General features: G+C 50.7%; 2 protein-coding genes across 4 annotated transcripts in view; one reads left to right on the top strand and one right to left on the bottom strand.

Annotated features, from left to right (window-relative positions):
* The window catches only part of SYCE3 (synaptonemal complex central element protein 3), a 30,432-nt gene extending 27,007 nt beyond the window's left edge, over positions 1-3,425 (top strand). For all 3 annotated transcript variants that reach the window (XM_070453605.1, XM_070453604.1, XM_070453606.1), the window contains exon 3: positions 3,189-3,425. In XM_070453605.1, the coding sequence (XP_070309706.1) occupies positions 3,189-3,346 (158 nt within the window). In that variant the 3' untranslated portion in view covers positions 3,347-3,425. The remainder of the gene's footprint in view (positions 1-3,188) is intronic.
* Positions 3,426-3,588: 163 nt separating this feature from the next.
* Positions 3,589-8,343, bottom strand: KLHDC7B (kelch domain containing 7B). Its single transcript, XM_020882011.2, has one exon. It carries the CDS (start codon positions 7,939-7,941, stop codon positions 4,441-4,443), a length of 3,501 nt encoding a protein of 1,166 aa, XP_020737670.2. The 5' UTR covers positions 7,942-8,343; the 3' UTR covers positions 3,589-4,440.
* Positions 8,344-20,469: the final 12,126 nt, after the last annotated feature.

Here is a 20,469-nt window from a genome sequence, read left to right as displayed (position 1 = left end):
TGATTCTGGGAGAAGATTGAAGGCAGGAGGAGAAGGGGACAACAGAGGATGAGATGGTTGGATGGCATCACTGACTCGATGGACATGAGTTTGAGCAGGCTCTGGGATCTGGTGATGGACAGGGAAGCCTGGTGTGCGGCAGTCCATGCAGTTGCAAAGAGTCATACAGGACTGAGCGACTGAACTGAACGGAACCAGAGATAGGACCTTGGCTTTGCTATTCTGCTGGCCTTACCAAAAGCCCTCTGAAAGGGCCTGCCTTCACTACCTGGTCTAAAATAAGGCTTTTCCTATCTCATTTCTCTGTCACAATACATGCTGTTTGTTTCCTTCATAATTCCTTTCACAATGTGTAATTGTCTTGTATTTTTATTATCTGTCTCCTCCCACTGCAACTAGTATGGATGCTCATGAGGGCAGGGATGTGTCCATCCTGTATAGACTGCTGCATCATCAGGGCTGCCTTAGTAAAATGCCAGCACAGAGCAGGCGCTCAATAAATACTGAATGAATGAAAAACTCAGGAGACACATATTTCTGAAGGATTTTTGGATAATTGTGAGTCTTTCCTATTCTATACTATTTTTCCCTTGGATCAAATTACAGAGAGCTATGCACTTGATACAGTGTTTTAGTGTCTCACTGAATTGCCTTTTCTGAAGTGTGCTTTGGTACTGTGCCACCAGCTTTCTTTTACCAGTGATTACAATTGTAAACACAGGAGAATATCTTTGTATTTTTTTTAATATTTTATGTATTTATTTATTTGGCTATGCTGGGTCTTAGTTTCAGCATGCAGGATCTTTCTTTAGTTTTGGCATGACATGTGGGATCTAGTCCCTTGATCAAGGATCAAACCTGGGCTGCCTACATTGGGAGCGTGGAGTCTTAGCCTCTGGACCACTGGGAAAGTCCCTCTTTGTATTTAAAGTAGGGATGTTGTCAAGGACATTTTCAACTATATTACATACCTCTCATGAAATACACCTATAGGAAAATTCTTTCTTAGGATAAAAGTGTCGTAAACAATGGGTTTGTTTTTATTTTATGCTCACTGAATCTTTTTAAAAAATAATTTTCAGCATTCTATTTTTTAAAATTTTTATTTATTTTTGGCTGCACTGGATCTTCATTGCTTTGCTTTGGCTTTCTCCGGTTGTGGCAAGCAGGGGCTATTCTTGTTGCAGTGCGCAAACTTTTCACTGTGGTGGCTTCTCTTGTTGCAGAGTACAGGCCAGGTGCGCAGGCTTCAGCATTGCAGCACATGGGCTCAGTAGCTGCAGAGTGCAGGTCAGTGGTTGTGGCGCACAAACTTAGTTGTCCCAAGACATGTGGAATCTTCCCAGAGCAGAGCTCGAACCCTGCATTGGCAGGCGGACTCTTACCCACTGCACCACCAAAGACGTCCCATCACTAAATCTTGTAACTGAGCATGTTTCCTTCCCTGCTTTGGCCTCGGGAATCTCAGGGCTATAATTTCAGCTGCTGTGTAGGTCTATATGAGATTCTTTTATGTGAGCTATTTTTTTTTTATTTCGGTTTGTTTTACCCACCCTAGTTCTCTGTCCTGAATACCTTAGTTATTTGTTTTATAGTAAGAGTTTCTCCTTTCTTGAGCACTTAATATGTGTGCAGCGGTTTACATACATCATCCATTTAATCTTCACAGCAAGCCGTGAGAACCGGACGTTGTCCGGCCTTGACATGTGAGGAGACGAGGTTAGTAGTTTAAATCTCTGACTCCAGGTCACACGGCCAGTGAGTAGAGAGCCTTGGCCTCAGGTCCATACTCCACCTGCTGTCCAGGTGGCTGACATGATGATCTGCGAGCTTCCTGCACAGAATTACCCAGGATGCTTGTTAAGATGCAGGTTCCTGGGCACCATTCCCAGCCCACTACATAAGAACCTCTTTGAGCTTTGAGAGGGCCCAACTGTCCACATTTAACAGGTGTCCCAAGTGACTCTTGCTGCCAGAAGTTGGAGGGTGTCTGTGCTGCCAGATAGTCACATGCCCTCTGTCTGTTGAGGTGCATTGCATGCATCTTCTCTAACACTGTTTCCCTAACCACCCAGATGCCACTTTCTGTAAAACTTCAAGTCTGTCACACTGCTGACCTCTGTCGTGTGTCGACATACATGTGCATTTGTCATTAATCATCTGCCTATCCTTTTTTTTTTTTCTTTTGGCAGCACCACACAGCTTACAGGATCATAGTTCCCTGACCAGGGGTTGAACTTATACCCGCAGTAGTGAAAGTACAGAATCCTAACCACTGAACTGCCAGGGAATTCCCTGCCTGTCTCTCCTTTGGTTAACTTCCTGAAGGATATAGTTTCCCAAAATATCCAGAAATTTTTAGCCCAGCCAGTAGAAGTTCTAAGGGAACGTGTTTGCTGCACACAGAGATGACCCTCTTATTCATAGATCTAAAGGGGAGAACCACACGAGTGGAGGGCTGTGCTCAGAGGGAAGGGGTGAGGTGGGGTTTCTGCACACAGCACTGGATTCGTACAGACAGCGCAGGTTCACCTGTAGGCCAGGTGAACTGCCCTCAAATTGCTGCCCTCAAATTGCTCTCAGAGGGAAAGAAAGTTGGTCAGTCCAGTGGTGAGCACCAGAGGATACCTACCATGAACAAGCAAACCTTCCCGGAAGGAGGAGCCCCTGGGCCGGCCTTAATGAAAGCAGAGGGGTGCTCTGGTGGCGGTGGGCAGGCATCCCAGGCCTGTGAGCATGAGAAAACCTGAGGTTCAGGCCTCGCAGGAATGGGAGTGGTCAGCCCTTCCTGAGCATGTGAGCTTGGGTGGAGGAGCACTTCTTGGGAGTCACCCTGCAACCACTAGCTGTGAACTGCAGATGGGTAAGGACCTGTATTTAATCTTTCCTAACATTTCATGTCATACTGGCATCCAACCTTTTAGTGTTGTGGGCTGGTGTATTCTGAAGTTAAGACTTGGTGAGATTAGGGAAGGTTCATTCCTGCCCTGTGTAGACAGGAGATTTAATAGGGGTTGTTATGAGCCCTCTAACACATGGCCGACCCGCTTTCTCTCCTTAGAGTAATTGGGTGGCGCAGCGCGTCCTGTCCCAGGGTGCCGGGCGTGAGCAGAGGCACCCGCCCTCGCCGGGGGCCCAGCGCTGCAGCCGCCCCTGTGGCCTGACCAGGGCCTATCTGGTTGTTGCAGTGCAGGCCACGTGGATGGCCTACGACATGGTGGTGATGCGCACCAACCCCACGCTGGCGGAGTCCATGCGGCGGCTGGAGGACGCCTTCCTCAACTGCAAGGAGGAGATGGAGAAGAACTGGCAGGAGCTGCTCAATGAGACCAAACACACGCAGTAGGCCCCGGGGCAGAGCGGCAGTGACCCCAACTCATGGCCTGGGCACAGAACTTGTTTCTCAATAAACTTATTTTCAAGCACCTCAGGAACCTTTCTGTCTCACCCAGCTGCATTCAAGCCCTGTGAACAGCACCCGAGCCAGGCGAGACGCAGATGCTCTGATAAAGCAGAAGTGCTCGGTGCCAAGGGTGCTGAAGTGAGGGTGAGCCAGAAAAGGAGCCAGACAGGTGGGATGCGGCCAGTATTCGGGCGGGTTTATTTACCTTCCACAGTGAGTTCCAAAGCGGACGGGGAGAACGTCAGTTATTCGGTTGTGTGTCTGGGGCACTATGCTGGGCACTCGGGTGTGCCCTTAACGTTCTCACAACCCCATTTCAAACAAGAAAAGCCATGGTAGATGTCTCATCCAATCCACACAGCTAATGAGGGACTGGTGGAAAGTGGGGCAGGCTCCTGCAGGGGCCGAACCAGAGGGAGAGACAGCACCAAGCTGCAGAGGGGTAGAGCTGAGTGGTCCTGGCTGGCCTGGGCGAGGGTCTGGGCAGGGGTTATAGCCAGCAGGACACTCACAGACAGGGGTTCTCAGCCCTTGAGGTCAATTAGACAAAAGAGGGCTTCAGAGCTGTTCCAAGATAGAACCAGCCAGACTCCGGAGGCCTTGGGCCAGGCAGAAAGTCCCAGAGACAAGGGTGCTTTCCTGGGGACTCCTCTGGTCTCCCTTCTCACCCCCTTGAGTGCTCCTTGCCTGGCCTGGAGCCCCCAAGGTCAGGTCAGGCAGTGGGTGTTACTGTGAGAGGGGCTTTGCCTGGAGGACGGATGGGTTAGCGGGCTGAGGCCCTGGGCAGCCAGGGAAGGGTTAAACAGGAAGCAGCTTGGGTCCCAGGGGAGGTAAGACGCCAGCAACCAGGGCCCAGGTGCTGGGGGCCAGGCCTCTGAGGTGGAGAAGGCACAGAGGAAGGGGGAGCCAGGAGGCTTACTAGAACAGAGAGGGAAAGTCATCCCAGGAACAGCAGCAGACGTTCTGCATCGCAGCCTCCTCCCCGGGCACCTCCCGCCTGTCAGAGCTGCCCCAGGGCCTCCCTGGAGAGCAGCCAGTCAGAGGGCAGTCTGCAGTGGGCCCACCGCAGGCAGAGTCAGGGTGAATGGGCAGAGGACCCCTTTGGTCCCCAGGGGGAAAGGTTGGAGCTCCTTGGCCTGGAACTGGGCGGTCCCCTCGGAGACGGTGAAGGTGGCTGTGACCTGGTGGTTGAGGCAGTAGATCGTGTTGCCCAGCACAGCACAGCGCAGCGGGGCGGGGTCGGGCAGGGGCAAGGAGGCAGCCCGGCTCCAGGAGCTCGTCACAGTGTTGTAGCGCATCACCGCAGCCCCCACGCCCCGCAGGAGGTCAAAGCGGTACAGGAAGCCCCCCAGAGCCACCATGTCACTGGACCGCCGATGGCTGGCACTGTAGGGGCACTCGTCCCACGCGTCCTTCATGGGACTGTACCTGAGCAGGCGGTAGAAGAGATGGCCCCCAGTGACATAGATGTCCCCCTGGCAGGCCACAGCTTCGTGAGCCACGGGGAAGGTGCCCGCAGGGAGGGGTGCGCGGGAGGTCCAGGCGTCAGCGCGCGGGTCGTAGCACTCCATGCTGTACAGACACTCGCCCCCGATGGCGTAGAGCAGCCCGTCCAGCGCCACTAGTTTGAGCTGGGCGCGCGCCTGCTGCATGGGCCGCACCTGGCTCCAGATGTTGGTCAGAGGGTTGTAGCAGAACACCTCGTTGGAGCAGACAGCCTCGGCGCCAGACCCACGAATGCCCCCCGCCAGGAACAGGTAGTTGTGCAGAGTGCAGAGGCCGCAGCCTCGCAGCGGGGCCTCCTGGGGCACCTCAGTCAGGGGCCTCCAGGCGTTCTCTCCGGGGTGGAATACGTGCAGGTATGCGGGGGGAGGCGGGGCCACGGGCCCCACGGCGAGAGCCTCCGCCGCAGGGGAGTCCCGTGTGAGCCCAGAGCGGCTTGTCCCGTAGAGGCCGGGCAGCACCAGGGCCCCCAGCACCGCGGGGCCGCGGCCGGTGCGCAGGCTCACAATGCGCTCCCGGTCAGCCCCACTCAGCTGCCGGTAGAGGCTCGGGTCTCTCAGCACGTGAAGCAGATTGTCGCTCATCCAGGCATAGGTCTCCTGGGCCAAGCCAGGGTCCTCGTGCTGCTGGGCAAAGGCCAGTGCCTCCAGGCAACTGCCCAGGTCCAGCCATCGCGGCAGAGCCCCCACGGAGGCCCTGGACTTTCGGGGCCCCTCAGCCACCCGCCAGCCTCCCGGCCTCTGCAGAAACACCGTGAGTTTCTGGGCCTCCTCCTGCTTCTCCGCGAGGCCCTGCCGGCGGCCTGAAGGGCGGGATGCCGTCCCCGTCCCCGGCGCCTGTCCTTGATGCTGCCCTGGGGCCACTCCGCCGGCCTCCTGCTTGGGGCTCTGGGACATTTCACACAAGCTGCGTTTCCTGGGCCGCGGGACTGGCTGGGGTTCCTGCCCTGTAGCCGGGGAGGGTGAAGAGCCAGGCTGGGTCTGCTCAGGGGGTGGGGAGGGGGCCGTGGGCTCTGCGGCTCCCCGCAGCAGCGAGTCCGGATGTTTCTCCTCGGTTCTCTCCCCTCTCGGGCCTAAGGGAGGGCCTGCCGTGGCAGCCCCCTCGGTCTCAGCACGACTCTGCTGGGGCCGGGCTCCAGCTTCCTCCAGGCCCCCTGGACCCACCCTTGGGGCCAGCCCCTCTGCGCCACGCCTGTCCTCCTCTGGGGGAGCAGCCGACCTTCTGTTCTCAGAGGGTGAGGGCGCGCCCGGATGGCTGGGGCCCTCCAGGGTGGCCCTCGGGGCTCTCCCTGGGGGCCTCTCCGGCCTGGGGAAGGGGTGACTCCTGAGGACCATCGACATGAGGCTTCCCCAGCTGGCTGAGAGCTGCCCCTGCTGATGGTCCTTGCAGAGAACCACACTGGGCTCCTGAGATGCAAGCCCTGATCCACTAGCAGGCGCGGGGGTTGAGGCTGCGGCGGGGGCAGCAGATGGTGCTGCAGGAGGGGCACCTGTCAGGGGGGCAGGGCTCGGCGCTGGGGAGGAGGACCCCGCAGCAGGACTCTGGCTCACTCCCAGGGGCAAGGAGTCTAAAGCAGAGGAGATCGGAGGAACCGGGGCTCCAGGTACGAGACTGGGGCGGGCGTGTGCTGCGGGTGGGGACCCCGGGGGTGGGAGGGGTTTAGGGGTGCACGGCAGGGTCATGGCCGAGGGGCTCAGGGAGGAGATGCAGCTACAAATGTCTGCAGAACCACAGAGCGCCTGGCCTTGCAGGGACCCTCTCCCTTCTCTAATGCCATGGCCCCCTTGCTCCTTTGTCCCTCCAGGCCCTGAACTGGAGATAGCGTGATCTCCAGAGCCATTAGCCCCAGCCTGTCCCACAGTGCAGGCCTCTGTGGTCCCCTTCACTAGGGACAAGGGGGGGCGTCCCCCCTGTGGCCCCTCTGGTGATAGGCTCACAGAGCCCGGGGCCTGGCTGAAGCTCCCGGTGACCAGGACCTCCCTCCTCACCCAGGGCCAGCCTTCCATGGAGGCTGGGGACCCCTGAGACTCCCTGGGGGCCAGGGTCGCAGCCTCCTTGTTCTCACCGGCTGTGGCTCCAGAGTCCAGAGCTAGGCCTTGGGCAGCTTGGGGGCTGCTTTTCACAAGCCCCCTCTCTGAGACACCCATCAAGGGCCTAGTCTGCAGGCTGCACAATGGGATCAGCTCCTGGGGGAACAGGAGCCCCTCGGAGCCTGCGGGCATGCTGCTGGCTGCACCCACAGCATCCCACACGCTCACCACAGAGCCCAGAGACAGGGCGTCCAGCTTTGGCCGGCGGCAGCCACTCTGTCCTGAGTCCACCTGCCCCCACCGGCTGCCCGGGCTCTGCCCCCTCGAGGCAGGTGACCCCGGCCCTTGTTGCCAGGGGCGGCTGTCCCGTACCACCCTGTGGACGGGGGCCTTGCCTCGGACACCCCCTGCCTCTCCCTGCACCTTCACTTCTCTGCCCGGACCCCGGGGGGTGAAGTGTATCAGGAGGGGTGCAGATGACCCTTCACCTTTGCCCCCACCCAGGAGAGCAGAGCCGGACCTGCGAGCCTCCTGCCCTTTACGTCGGAGGGTTTCCAGAGCGGCGTTACCACGCTGCGGTCCCAAGGCCCCTCCACCGGCCCCCTCCCCCGCCTGTGTCTTAAGGGAAGTGGAGGCTGCGGCAACCAGACCTCCGCCGCCCAGGGGCTCCTGATCCTGGGCGCCCGCTGCAGCTGGACTCCCCTGGCCACGTTCTGGAGGGCCTGGCTTCCCCCGCCCTGAGCCGTGACCTTCAACAGCGCCACTGACCTTGTGCTTCGGGGGCAGGGCTGGCCCAGCTGCTCCCACCTGCGAAGGCCGGGGGGCTGTGGATGCCGGTCCCGCCGCCTCCTGGTCCTGCGCGGAGCCAAACCAGTGCAGAGCCAGCGCCGTGGCGGCCACCACGGCCAGGGCCAGCAGGGTCAGCGCGGCGCCCTCCCAGTCTTCGTCCGCGTCCCCGTCCCAACCCCAGGCGAGGCCGCCAGCCTCTGAGGCGCTCTGGGTCATGGTTTGGGCCGCCGACCCAGCGAGAGGCGCCGGGCAGCAGGCTGGGAGCTACGTGCTGCGCAACACGCGGGCTTCAGGCCCGTGTGGCCCGGGTGCCGCGCAGATGGGCCTGCGACGTGCCCCGCCCAGAGGGCTGCCTGGCTAAGGAGACTGTGCCCGCGGGCGCGCTGCGGACCCGGGAGGGTGGGCCTCCGTTTAAGAGCATGTGCCGAGTGGGGGTCAGCACAACCCCCAGCAGCTCCAGGAGCTCGTGCCTCCCGGATCCTGCCCCGCCCCCGCCCCTCCCTCTTTCTGGGGCTCCAGGGGCGGATGGCAGTGCCCGTCAGCACTGCCCTGGCAGCCCAGCCACGCGTTCTGCCCAACAGACCCTCACCCCGGCTCCCTCCGCTGAGCTCAGGCCAGTCTCGGGGGCTCTGCCGGGGAAGAGTTACCCACAGGGAGATGTTATCTGTAGCTGCAGCAACACGATGAGGCCCTGATGAAGTTACCAGAAACCCGAGAAGACTGTTCCACTCTGGAGGGGGGCGGGGGCGCGTCTCCCTGAGGAGAGGGATGGGGTGGGGGTCCTGACTTCCGAGGTTTGTCCGCAGACAGATGGGAAGCGGGGTGGGATGCAGGCGTGAAGCCACGCCCGGCTCCTGGGTCCAGGTATGCTTGGGAGAGTGGCTCTCGGTTCCCTCCATCCAGCTGCCTCTGGACCCTCTCCACCCTGAGTTCAGAGATGAGACCATTGTCAAAATGCATTTTTAAGCCATCAAGAGTGATGAGTGGACAAAGTGAGGAAAATCCAAAAGTTGTGTTTTCCTCTTTGTTGGCCTGGCTCATTGCAACCTCCCGGAGCCTCCTGGGCTCTCTGGGCTGTCTTGACTGCCAGAGGCCCCTCTCTGCCAGCCATGGAGCCTCCAGGACCCCCCGTCCAGCACCAGCGCCCCATCAGCCTGGTCTCTCCAGCCTCCTCTCACCCCGCCCCTCCCTCTTCTCCAGGACTCAGGCCCCCTGCAGCACATGGCTGCTCAGGGGACAAGTCTTGTCTCCTCTATCTGTTCCTCTCTTCGGCCAAGGAGTAAATCTCAGGACAGCTGCCAGGTGGGGCTAGACATGGAAAGAGCCTGGAGCTCCTGGGACAAAGGCAGGTGCCCCATGACAAGGACTTGTTCCTTTGCTGGGGGTAGAGGACTGTCCCTGACTTAGGCGGCAAGAGGGCCAAGGCCTGTCCCTGGCACACTGCCCGGACCCTGCTGAGCCTCAGGTGTCTCCCCCGCCCTGGGCGTATTAAATGAAAGTCAGAGGGAGGAAGGGGCCCTACCTTAAGATGGACCTCAGGCGGGGGGGACGGTCTTCTGGGTGCCACCCTTATTCTCTGTCCTGGCCCCAGGCTCTGTGTCTGGGTTAAGTTTGGGGTCCAACGATCTTGCAAGGATGGAGACAATGCCACCGTCTGCACCTCAGTGCAGGCCATGCAGTATCCCCCACACCTCTCCACCTAGCACCGGAAGACCATGCCATGCTCTGAGCGCCAGGCTGCGTTCAGAGCAGACCTGTCCACCAGGGATGCCTTAGGACACCAGCTTCATGAGGTGCTGAGCCCTGGGACAGGTCCCAGAGGCACAGCCCGAGGAAGGGTCCAGTCCCCTCCCGTGGGGAAAGGAAACACCTGAGTTTTCAAAACCCAGATCGAGGCAAGCCCTGCGCTGCAAGGAGAAACTCCCTGTGGGAAAGTGACTGGAGGCATGCCACCTTCCAAACGGTGGAAGTATTGCCTTCTTATCTTTCCAGAGAGAGTAAAAACGTGGCACTGCTGGAAAGGTGACAGAACTTCAGAAGCACACGGGGTCACCCACAGGAATTGTGACGCGTGAGTAACTGTTCTGGTTGTGCCATCATGGCTTAAATAGCACAGATTCCCATCGAGGTAAAAATAAAGATCGAGGAAATGGGCCCTGGGCAAGTCTGGCCTGTAGTGGCCTCCTTAGAGCTCTGTTCCTCATCGCCTCTGGGGCAGGACCCCTGACCTAGTCCCTCCAAGGAATAGAGGGACTTGGACCTATGGACCCAGAGATCCTGCTTCCTCAGAAATGACACAAAACAGGGATGGAGGCAGTCATCTGCCTGCCAGCACCCATGACCAATGGACACTGAAGGCCTGGGAAGTGGGGAAATCCATCCACATGTGAGCTGATCCATGGCAGTGCCCAGGAAGATCCCCCACTGCTGGGTCACTGAGCCCTGACTGCGCTGGATGGCGCCCTGCACAGAATCACACGGTGCCTTTCTGAAACGTGTGCTAGAGGAAAGCCTAGTGAGATAAAGGCATAACTCCACTGGAGAGCCAACTACAAATGGACGGCTAATATAAATAAGATAGTCGAGAGCAGGAAACTCCACTGAATGTAGGATTTTTCTATTATTGGAATATTTTAAAGTCAAGAAAGATTGTTTAATCAGAAATTATATAAAACAAAGAATATTATATGCATGCATGCATGCTCAGTCGTTTCTGACGCTTTGTGACCCGATAGACCATTGCCTGCCAGGCTCCTCTGTCCATGGGATTCTCCAGGCAAGAATACTGAAGTGGCCTCAGATACTGATCAAATAAAAATGCTTCATACACACTAAAAAAAAATAAATAAATAAAAGAATACTGGAGTGGGCTGCCATTCCCTTCTCCAGAGGATCTTCCCGACCCAGGGATGGAACCTGTATCTCTCATCTGCCCTAATTGGCAGGCAGGTTCTTTAACACTAGTGTCACCTGGAAGCCCATAATATCATATATGTTTATGTTAAGAGTATATACCTATAAATAAATCTAGAATAGCACTTAAGGCTTCAAAAACATAAACTTCAGATTAAACAGTCATACCCAAGAGGGTATACCTCTTAAGGAATCCATCTGAGTGGGAGAAATGTTTATGCAAAGAAAAAATAAATAACACAATGTTATTTGTAATGGAAAAAATTAAACACATAAGCATTCAACAGTATGAGAGTGATGAAGAGAACATGTTTCCACACAGATTGTTTTTTCCAAGTCTGAAAAAAAAAATGCCATTAGTATTTGATAGGGATTGCACTGAATCTGTAGATTGCCTTGGGTAGTGTGGTCATTTTACCAATATTAATTCTTCTAATCAAGAACACATATCTTTCCATCTGTTTCTGTCAACTTTAATTTCTTTCATCAATATCTTCTAGTTTTCACAGTATAGGTCTTTTGCCTCCTTGAAAATGAAAGTGAAGTCGCTCAGTTGTGTCTGACTCTGCGACCCCATGGACTGTACCTGCCAGGCTCCTCCATCCGTGGGATTTCCCAGGCAAGAATATTGCCTGGGTTGCCATTTCCTTCTCCAGGGGATCTCCCCAACCCAGGGATCAAACCTGGGTCTCCTGCACTGCAGACAGGCTCTTTACCATCTGAACCACCAGGGGGCTACTCCTAGGTATTTTATTCTCTTTGATTCAGTGATAAATGGGATTGTTTCCCTAATTTCTCTTTCTGAGAGTTTGTTGTTAGTGTATAGAAGTGCAACACTGGTCAGAATGGCCGCCGTCAAAAAGTCCATAAGCAAGGCTTCCCTGACAGTCCAGTGGTTAAGAACCTGCCTACCAAGGCAAGGTACATGGGTTCAGTCCCTGACCCAGGAAGATCCCATGTGATGCAGAGCAGCTAAGCCCATTCGCCACAACTATTGAGCCCTGCTCCGCAGCAACAGAAGCCACGACAGAGAGGAGCCGAGCACCGGGACAAAGAGCAGCCCCACGAGAGAAAGCCGCTGCAGGCCCGGAGCAGCCAGATATGAATAAGCAAGTCTTAGAAGAAGTCCCCAAGCGATAAACGCTGGGGAGGGTGAGGAGAAGAGAGAACCCTCCTACGCTGTTGATGGGAATGTAAATTCATGCAGCCTCTATGGAGAAAAGTATGGAGCTTCCTTAAAAAACTAAAAATAGAGCTATCATATGACCCTGCAATCCCACCCCCGGACATATATCTGAAGAAAACTCTAAATCAAAAATATACATGCAGCCTGATGTTCATAGGGCTCCCCTGGTGGTTCAGATGATAAAGAATCTGCCTGCAACATGGGAGACTTGGGTTTGATCCCTGGGTCGGGAAGATCCCCTGCAGAAAGGAATGGCAACCCACTCCAGTATTCTTGCCTGGAGAATCCCATGGAAAGAGGAGCCTAGTGGGCTACAGTTCATGGGGTCACAAAGAGTCAGACGTGACTAAGCAACTATCACTTCACTTCACTTCACTTCTGATGTTCATGGCAGGCTTCCCAGGTGGCTCAGTGGTAAAGAATCCACCTGCCGATGTAAGAGATGCAGATGCTTTCCGTGGGTCAGGAAGATCTCCTGGAGAAGGAAGTGGCAACCCACTCCAGTACGCTTGCCTGGGAAGTCCCTGGGACAGAGGAGCCTGGTGGGCTACAGTTCTTCAGGTCACAAAAGAGTCAGACATGACTTAGTGACTAAACAGCACAAATGTTCATGGCAGCACTATATACAACAGCCAAGACATGGAAGCAGCCTAAATGTCCATTGACAGAGGGATGGATCAAAAAGATGTGGTGCATATATACAATGGAATACTGCTGAGTTATAAAATGAATAAAATAATGTGATTTGCAGTAACGTGGATGAACCTAAGGCGCTCCCTTGTGGTCTGGTGCTTAGGAATTGGCGCTTTCTTGCTGTGGCACTTGTCAAGGAACTGGAATCCTGAGAGCTGTGCAGCATAGCCAAAAAAAAAAAAAAAAAAGGATGGACCTAGAGATGACAATACTAAGTGAAGTAAACCACATAGAGAAAGGCAAATGTCATATGACTTTGCTCATATATGGAATCTTTATTTAAAAATGATGCAAATGAATTTACATATGAAACAGAAATAGATTCATCGATAGAGAAACTTCCAGTTACCAAAGGGGAAGGGGGGGATTAGGAGTTAGGGGTAATATATACACACTACTATACATAAAATAGATAAGCAGCTGTATCTATCAACTAACCCAATTTCATCCCTTTTTATGACCAAGTAATATCCCATGGTACGGAAGGGTGGCTCAAAGGGAGGGGTATATGTATACATATGGCTGATTCACAGTGTTACACAACAAAAAACTAACACAGCACAGTAGAGCAATTATATTCCAATTCAAACTTAACTAGATAAAAAGGACCTACTGTACAGCACTGCAAGGAAGTCAAACCAGTCGATCCTAAAGGAGATCAACCGGGAATATTCATTGGAAAGACTGATGCTAAAGCTGAAGCTCCAATACTTTGGCCACCTGATCTGAAGAGACGACTCAGTAGAAAAGACCCTGATGTTGGGAAAGATTGAAGTCAGGAGAAGGGGACGACAGAGGACAAGATGGTTGGAAGGCATCACCAACTCAACGGACATGAGTTTAAGCAAGCTCCAGGAGCTGGTGGTGGACAGGGAAGCCTGGCATGCTGCAGTCTACAGGGCTGCAAAGAATCAGACAAGACTGAACAACTGAACAACTGTATAGCATGTAAAACTATGCTCAGTATTTTGTAATAACCAATAAGGGGAAAGAATCTGAAAGACATATACACATATAGCGTTATAACTAAATAACCTGCTGGACACCTGAAACTAACACATTACTGTAAATCAGTACACTTCAGTTCTTTTTCTTAGGGATGGTTTTGAACACACCTTCTGTACAATGTCAAGAACCTCCATCCATAATTCTTCAGGCACTCTGTCTATCAGATCTAATCTCTTGAATCCATTTGTAACTTCCACTGTGTGATTGTAAGGGATTTGATCCAGGTCATACCTGAATGGTCTAGTGGTTTTTCCCTACTTTCTTCAATTTCAGTCTGACTTTGGCAATAAGGAGCTCATGATCTGAGCCACGGTCAGCTGCTGGTCTTGATTTTGCTGACTGTATAGAGTTTCTCCATCTTCTGCTGCAAAGACTATAATCAATCTGATTTCGGTGTTGACCATTTGGTGATGTCCATGTGTAGTCTTCTCTTGTGTTGTTGGAAGAGGGTGTTTGCTATGACCAGTGCGTTCTCTTGGCAAAACTCTGTTAGCCTTTGCCCTGCTTCATTTTGTACACCAAGGCCAAAATTGCCTGTTACTCCGGGTGTCTCTTGACTTCCTACTTTTGCATTCCAGTCCCCTATAATGAAAAGGACATCTTTTTTTGGTGTTAGTTCTAGGTCTTTTAGGTCTTCATAGAACCGTTCTAGTAGGGTGAACCACTAGAACATTCAGGTATGATCTAAATCAAATCCCTTACAAGTATACAGTAGCAGTGACAAATAGGTTCAAGGGACTAAATCTGTAGACAGAGTGCCTGAAGAACCACGGACAGAGGTTCGTAACATTGTACAGGAGGCAGGGATCAAGACCATCTCCAAGAAGAAGAAATGCAAGAAGGCAAAATGGTTGTCTGACAAGACCTTACAAATAGCTGAGAAAAGAAGAGAAGCTAAAGGCAAAGGCAAGCTAAAGGCAAAAGGAGAAAAGGAAAGATATATCCATTTGAATGCAGAGTTACAAAGAATAGCAAGGAGAGATAAGAAAGCCTTCCTAAGTGATCAATGCAAAGAAATAGAGGAAAACAATTGAATGGGAAAGACTAGAGATCTCTTCAAGAAAATTAGAGATACCAAGGGAACATTTCATGCAAAGATGGGCAAAAACAAAGGACAGAAATGGTATGGACCTAACAGGATCAGAAAATATTAAAAGGTGGCAAGAATACACAGAAGAGCTATACAAAAAATATCTTCATGGCCCAGATAACAATGATGGTATGATCACTCACCTAGAGCCTAGACATCTTGAGTGCGAAGTTAAGTGGGCCTTAGGAAGCATCACTGCAAACAAAGCTAGTGGAGGTGATTCCAACTGAGCTATTTCAAATCCTGAAAGATGATGCTGTGAAAGTGCTGCACTCAGTTCAGTTCAGTTAGGTCACTCCGTCATGTCCGACTCTTTGCAATCCCATGAACCGCAGCACGCCAGGCCTCCCTGTCCATCACCAACTCCTGGAGTTTACTCAAACTCATGACCATCGAGTTGGTGATGCCATCCAGCCATCTCATCCTCTGTCATTGCCTTCTCCTCCTGCCCCCAATCCCTCCCAGCATCAGGGTCTTTTCCAGTGAGTCAACTCTCTGCATTAGGTGGCCAAAGTATTGGAGTTTCATCTTCAGCATCAGTCCCTCTAATGAACACCCAGGACTGATCTCCTTTAGGATGGACTGGTTGGATCTCCTTGCAGCCCATGGGACTCTCAAGAGTCTTCTCCAACACCACAGTTCAAAAGCCTCAATTCTTCGGCGCTCAGCTTTCTTTATAGTCCAACTCTCACATCCATACATGACCACTGGAAAAACCATAGCCTTGACTAGACGGACCTTTGTTGGCAAAATAATGTCTCTGCTTTTTAATATGCTGTTTAGGTTGGTCATAACCGTCCTTCCAAGGAGCAAGCCTCTTTTAATTTCATTGGTGCAATCACCATCTGCAATGATTCTGGAGCCCAGAAGAATAAAGTCAGCCACTAGTTTCCACTCTTTTCCCCATCTATCTGCCATGAAGTGATGGGACCGGATGCCATGATCTTAGTTTTCTGAATGTTGAGCTTTCAGCCAACTTTTTCACTCTTCTCTTTCACCTTCATCAAGAGGCCCTTTAGTTCTTCTTTGCTTTATGCCATAAGGGTGGTGTCATCTGCGTATCTGAGGTTATTGATATTTCTCCCAACAATCTTGATTCCAGTTTGTGTTTCCTCCAGCCCAGGATTTCTCATGATGTGCTCTGCATAGAAGTTAAATAAGCAGGGTGACAATATACAGCCTTGACGTACTCCTTTACCTATTTGGAACCAGTCTGTTGTTGCATGTCCAGTTCTAACTGTTGCTTCCTGACCTGCATACAGGTTTCTCAAGAGGCAGGTCAGGTGGTCTGGTATTCCCATCTCTTTCTGAATTTTCCACAGTTTATTGTGATCCACACAGTCAGAGGTTTCGCATGGTCCATAAAGCAGAAATAGATGTTTTTCTGGAACTCTCTTGCTTTTTTGATGATCCAGCGGATGTTGGCAACTTGATCTCTGGTTCCTCTGCCTTTTCTAAAACCAACTTGAACATCTAGAAGTTCACGGTTCACATACTGCTGAAGCCTGGCTTGGAGAATTTTGAGCATTAATTTACTAGTGTGTGAGATGAGTACAATTGTGCGGTAGTTTGAGCATTCTTTGGCATTGACTTTCTTTGGTATTGGAATGAAAACTGATCTTTTCCAGTCCTATGGCCAGTGCTGGGTTTTCCATATTTGCTGGCATATTGAGTGCAGCACTTTCACAGCGTCATCTTTCAGGATTTGAAAGAGCTCAACTTGAATTCCATCACCTCCACTAGCTTTGTTTGTAGTGATGCTTCCTAAGGCCCATTTGACTTCTCATTCCAGGATGTCTGGCTCCAGGTGAATGAGCACACCATCATGGTTATCTGGGTCATGAGGATCTTTTTTGTACAGTTCTTCTGTGTATCCTTGCCACCTCTTCTTAATGTCTTCTGCTTCTGTTTGGTCCATACCGTTTCTGTCCTTTATTGAGCCCATCTTTGCATGAAATGTTCCCTTGGTATCTCTAATTTTCTTGATGAGATCTCTAGTCTTTCCCATTCTATTGTTTTCCTCTATTTCTTTGCATTGATCACTGAGAAAGGCTTTCTTATCTCTACTTATACCAGCAAATTTGGAAAACTCAGCAGTGAAAATAAAAACTCAGCAGTGGTCACAGGACTGGAAAAGGTCAGTTTTCATTCCAATCCCAAAGGAAAAGGCAATGCCAAAGAATGTTCAAACTGCTACACAATTGCACTCATCTCACATGCCAGCAAAGTAATGCTCAAAATTCTCCAAGCTAGGCTTCAACAGCACGTGAACTGAGAACTTCCAGATGTTTGAGCTGGATTTAGAAAAGGCAGAGGAACCAGAGATCAAATTGCCAACATTTGTTGTTTCTTAGAAAAAGCAGGAGAGTTCCAGAAAAACATCTACTTCTGTTTTATTGACTATGCCAAAGCCTTTGACTGTGTGGATCACAACAAACTGTGGAACATTCTGAAAGAGATGGGAATACCAGACCACCTCACCTGCCTCCTGAGAAATCTGTATGCAGGTCATGAAGCAACAGTTAGAACCGGACATGGAACAATGGACTGGTTCCAAATTGGAAAAGGAGTACAACAAGGCTATATATTGTCACCCTGCTTATTTAAGTTCTATGCTGAGTACATCATGTGAAATGCTGGGCTGGATGAAGCATAAGCTGAAATCAAGATTGCTGGGAGAAATATCAATAACCTCAGATATGCAGATGACACCACCCGTATGGCAGAAAGTGAAGAGGAACTGAAGAGCCTCTTGATGAAAGTGAAAGAGGAGAGTGAAAAAATTGGCTTAAAACTCAAAACATTCAAAAAACGAAGGTCATGGCATTTGGTCCCATCACTTCATGACAAATAAATGAGGACATAATTTAAACAGTGACAGACTTTATTTTGGGGGGCTCCAATATCACTGCAGATGGTGATTGCAGCCATGAAATTAAAAGACTCTTGCTCCTTGGAAGAATACCTATGACAAACCTAGACAGCATATTCAAAGTCAGAGATGTTACTTTGCTGAAAAAAGTCCATCTAGTCAAAGCTATGGTTTTTCCAGTAGTCAAGTATGGATGTGAGAGCTGGACCATAAAGAAAGTTGAGCATTGAAGAATTGATGCTTTTGAACTGTGGTGTTGGAGAAGACTCTTGAGAGTTCCTTGGGCTGCAAGGAGATCCAACCAGTCCATCCTAAAGGAAATCAGTCCTTAATATTCATTAGAAGGACTGATGCTGAAGTTGAAGCTCCATTACTTTGGCCACCTAATGTGAAGACTGACTCATTAGAAAAGACCCTGATTCTGGGAAAGACTGAAGGCAGGAGGAGAACGGGACATCAAAGGATGAAATGGTTGGATGTTATCACTGACTTGATGGACGTGAGTTTGAGCAGGCTCTGGGGGTTGGTGATGGACAGGGAAGCCTGGTGTGCTGCAGTCCCTGGGGTCAAAATGAGTCAGACATGACGGAGCGACTGAACTGAACTGACTTCAATTAAAACACATACACACACAACAATGAAGTGTCACTTCACATTCACTGCCACTAAATCGCTTCAGTACTGTCCAAGTCTTTGTGACCTATGGACTGTAATCCACCAGGCTCCCCTGTCCATGGGATTCTCCAGGCAAGATTACTGGAGTGGGTTGCCAAGCCCTCCTCCAGGGAATCTTCCCAGCCCAGGGATCGAATCTGAGTCTTTTATGTCTCCTGCAATGGCAGGCAGGTTCTTTACCACTATCGGCACCTGGAAAGCCCTCATATTTACTAGAATAGCTATAAATTTAAAAGATAGAAGGACTTCCCTGGTGGGCCAGATATTAAGACTTCCATGCTTCCACTGCAGGGAGCACGGTTTACTCCCTAATCAGGGATCCCGAATGCCACATGGTGTGGCAAAAAAAAAAAAAAAAAAGATTATTTCTTCAAGGTAACCAGAAGGCAAAAGCCTATAGCTGATCTACAAAAGATAATGAAATAGGAATCTAAACATGACACTAAGGAAACTTGTCAAACCGTAACAACAGGGCAAGAGAAGGAGAAAGGGACTTCTCTGGTGGTTCAGTGGATAAGAATCTGCACCGCCCCCCGAAGAAAGAATCCACCTGCCAACGCAGGGAACACAGGTTCAATCTTGGGTCCTCAAAGATTCCACATCCGTGGAACAAGCAAGGCCCTGCGCCACCGCCGCTGCAGGCTGCACTCTCTAGGGCCGGTGAACCCCAGCACCCGAGCCCGTGCGCTGCAGCTACTGAAGCTCGTGCCTGGAGCCCAAGCTGCACAAAAGAGAAACCACTGCAGTGAGAAGCCTGCCCACTGCAGCTAGAGGAAGCCTGGGCGCAGTCACAAAGACCCAGCACAACCAAAGAAAGAAGTGAATAAAGAAATAAGTTACAAAGAAGTAAAATAAGTAAAAAAGTGCCGGGAGCCGACACACGAGACCCTACCCCTAACAAGGCCGTGAGGGAGAAAGCCTGACGGGCAGGGCGGATCAGGTTTTCAGGGGTTTCGAAAAGCTGCCCCCGGCGCTCACCTTAAAGATGATATCTGTCTTTCTGATGCCTGCCTCCATGGGCTACTCCCTAATTTCTCTGACACAGGCAGGAAGGCCTTCCCCGATCTCTTCCCAAATAAGAATCAATTTAGAACTTTAATCAATAAGTTTCCCAGGTGGTGGTATTTTATGAGATTATCCAGGGTGATAGGAGTGTTTTAATTTAAACTCCTTTGCTGGCAGTTTGTTAGCCAAATGCATTTATGCCCTTGGTACTAATATGCATGATTGCTTATAATATCCTAATCATAAAATAGCATAAAGAACCTGATTATATATAATTATTATATATTATATATATATATTATTATATATAATTAATATATATATATATTATATATATATATAATAATTATATATAAAAGCCCTAATAGACATAGAGCCTTTTTAAGGGGTAAAGGAGTCCTATTAGAAAACATAAGAAAAATTATTCTATAGGTGGTTCTTGGGTTGAGATTTGCTTGCTGTGTTTTGCTTGCTGTGTTTTTGCTTAATGTGCTAAGGTTGTGTTATAGAAACCATTGTTAATATAGTTAAAGATCTAGAGAAATAAGGACTTAGCCGTAGTGTGGTAACAATGAGATGGTTGTTAATTGTCAGCCAGGAGTGCTAGGCAGAAGCTGCCTCACCAAAGTCGCAGAGTCTGTGTGGGGTAAACTTCTTAGATAAACATAACTGACAACTTCTGCAGAAGGATTAATTTTTGTGTTAACAAGGTTATACTTCTACTCTGCACTGTTGCCCTATGAGACTGCTACCTTTCAGTTAAGGTCACCAGAGAAACAGAAAATAGGTTTACATTCACCTGACCTGCATAAAATGTTAATAGGCCCCAAGGCCAGAAGATAATGTACAAGACCCTCATAAACAAGTACGCAGAAAACACCCTGGTTTTGCGAAGGACAAGCTGATGTAATGTTAAACTATCTTCCCCTTAGAAATGTACTAACTTAGGGCATAAAGGCTATGGTAAAAAAATAAAGCATTGCCAGACTGCACCCTCCGTCTGGTCACTCTCTCTCTCTCTCTCTTCTCTCTCTCCCTCGCAGACTTGGCCCCATCAAGGCTAGTCTCACGTGTCTTCTCTCTTGCTGATGCCGTTCATCCTGAGGGTACCACCTGGATCCTGCCGAGGCTGGACCCCAACAGAAAAGAAAAGACCAAATGGAGAACTATAAAAGCAGCAAGTAAACAACTAACAAAATTTCAAAAGCTTATGAAGCTTACTATAAAATACTGTATTAATGCAAAGCTGAAATTTAGGTTCCTCCTGTTAAATGATATATTGGTTTTGGAAAGTAAATTGTG

The sequence above is a fragment of the Odocoileus virginianus genome, chromosome 23 (genome assembly GCF_023699985.2).
Source record: "Odocoileus virginianus isolate 20LAN1187 ecotype Illinois chromosome 23, Ovbor_1.2, whole genome shotgun sequence".
Lineage (NCBI taxonomy): Eukaryota > Metazoa > Chordata > Mammalia > Artiodactyla > Cervidae > Odocoileus > Odocoileus virginianus.
Note: the sequence above shows the minus strand (reverse complement) of the source record. Positions and strands in the feature narration are given on the sequence as shown.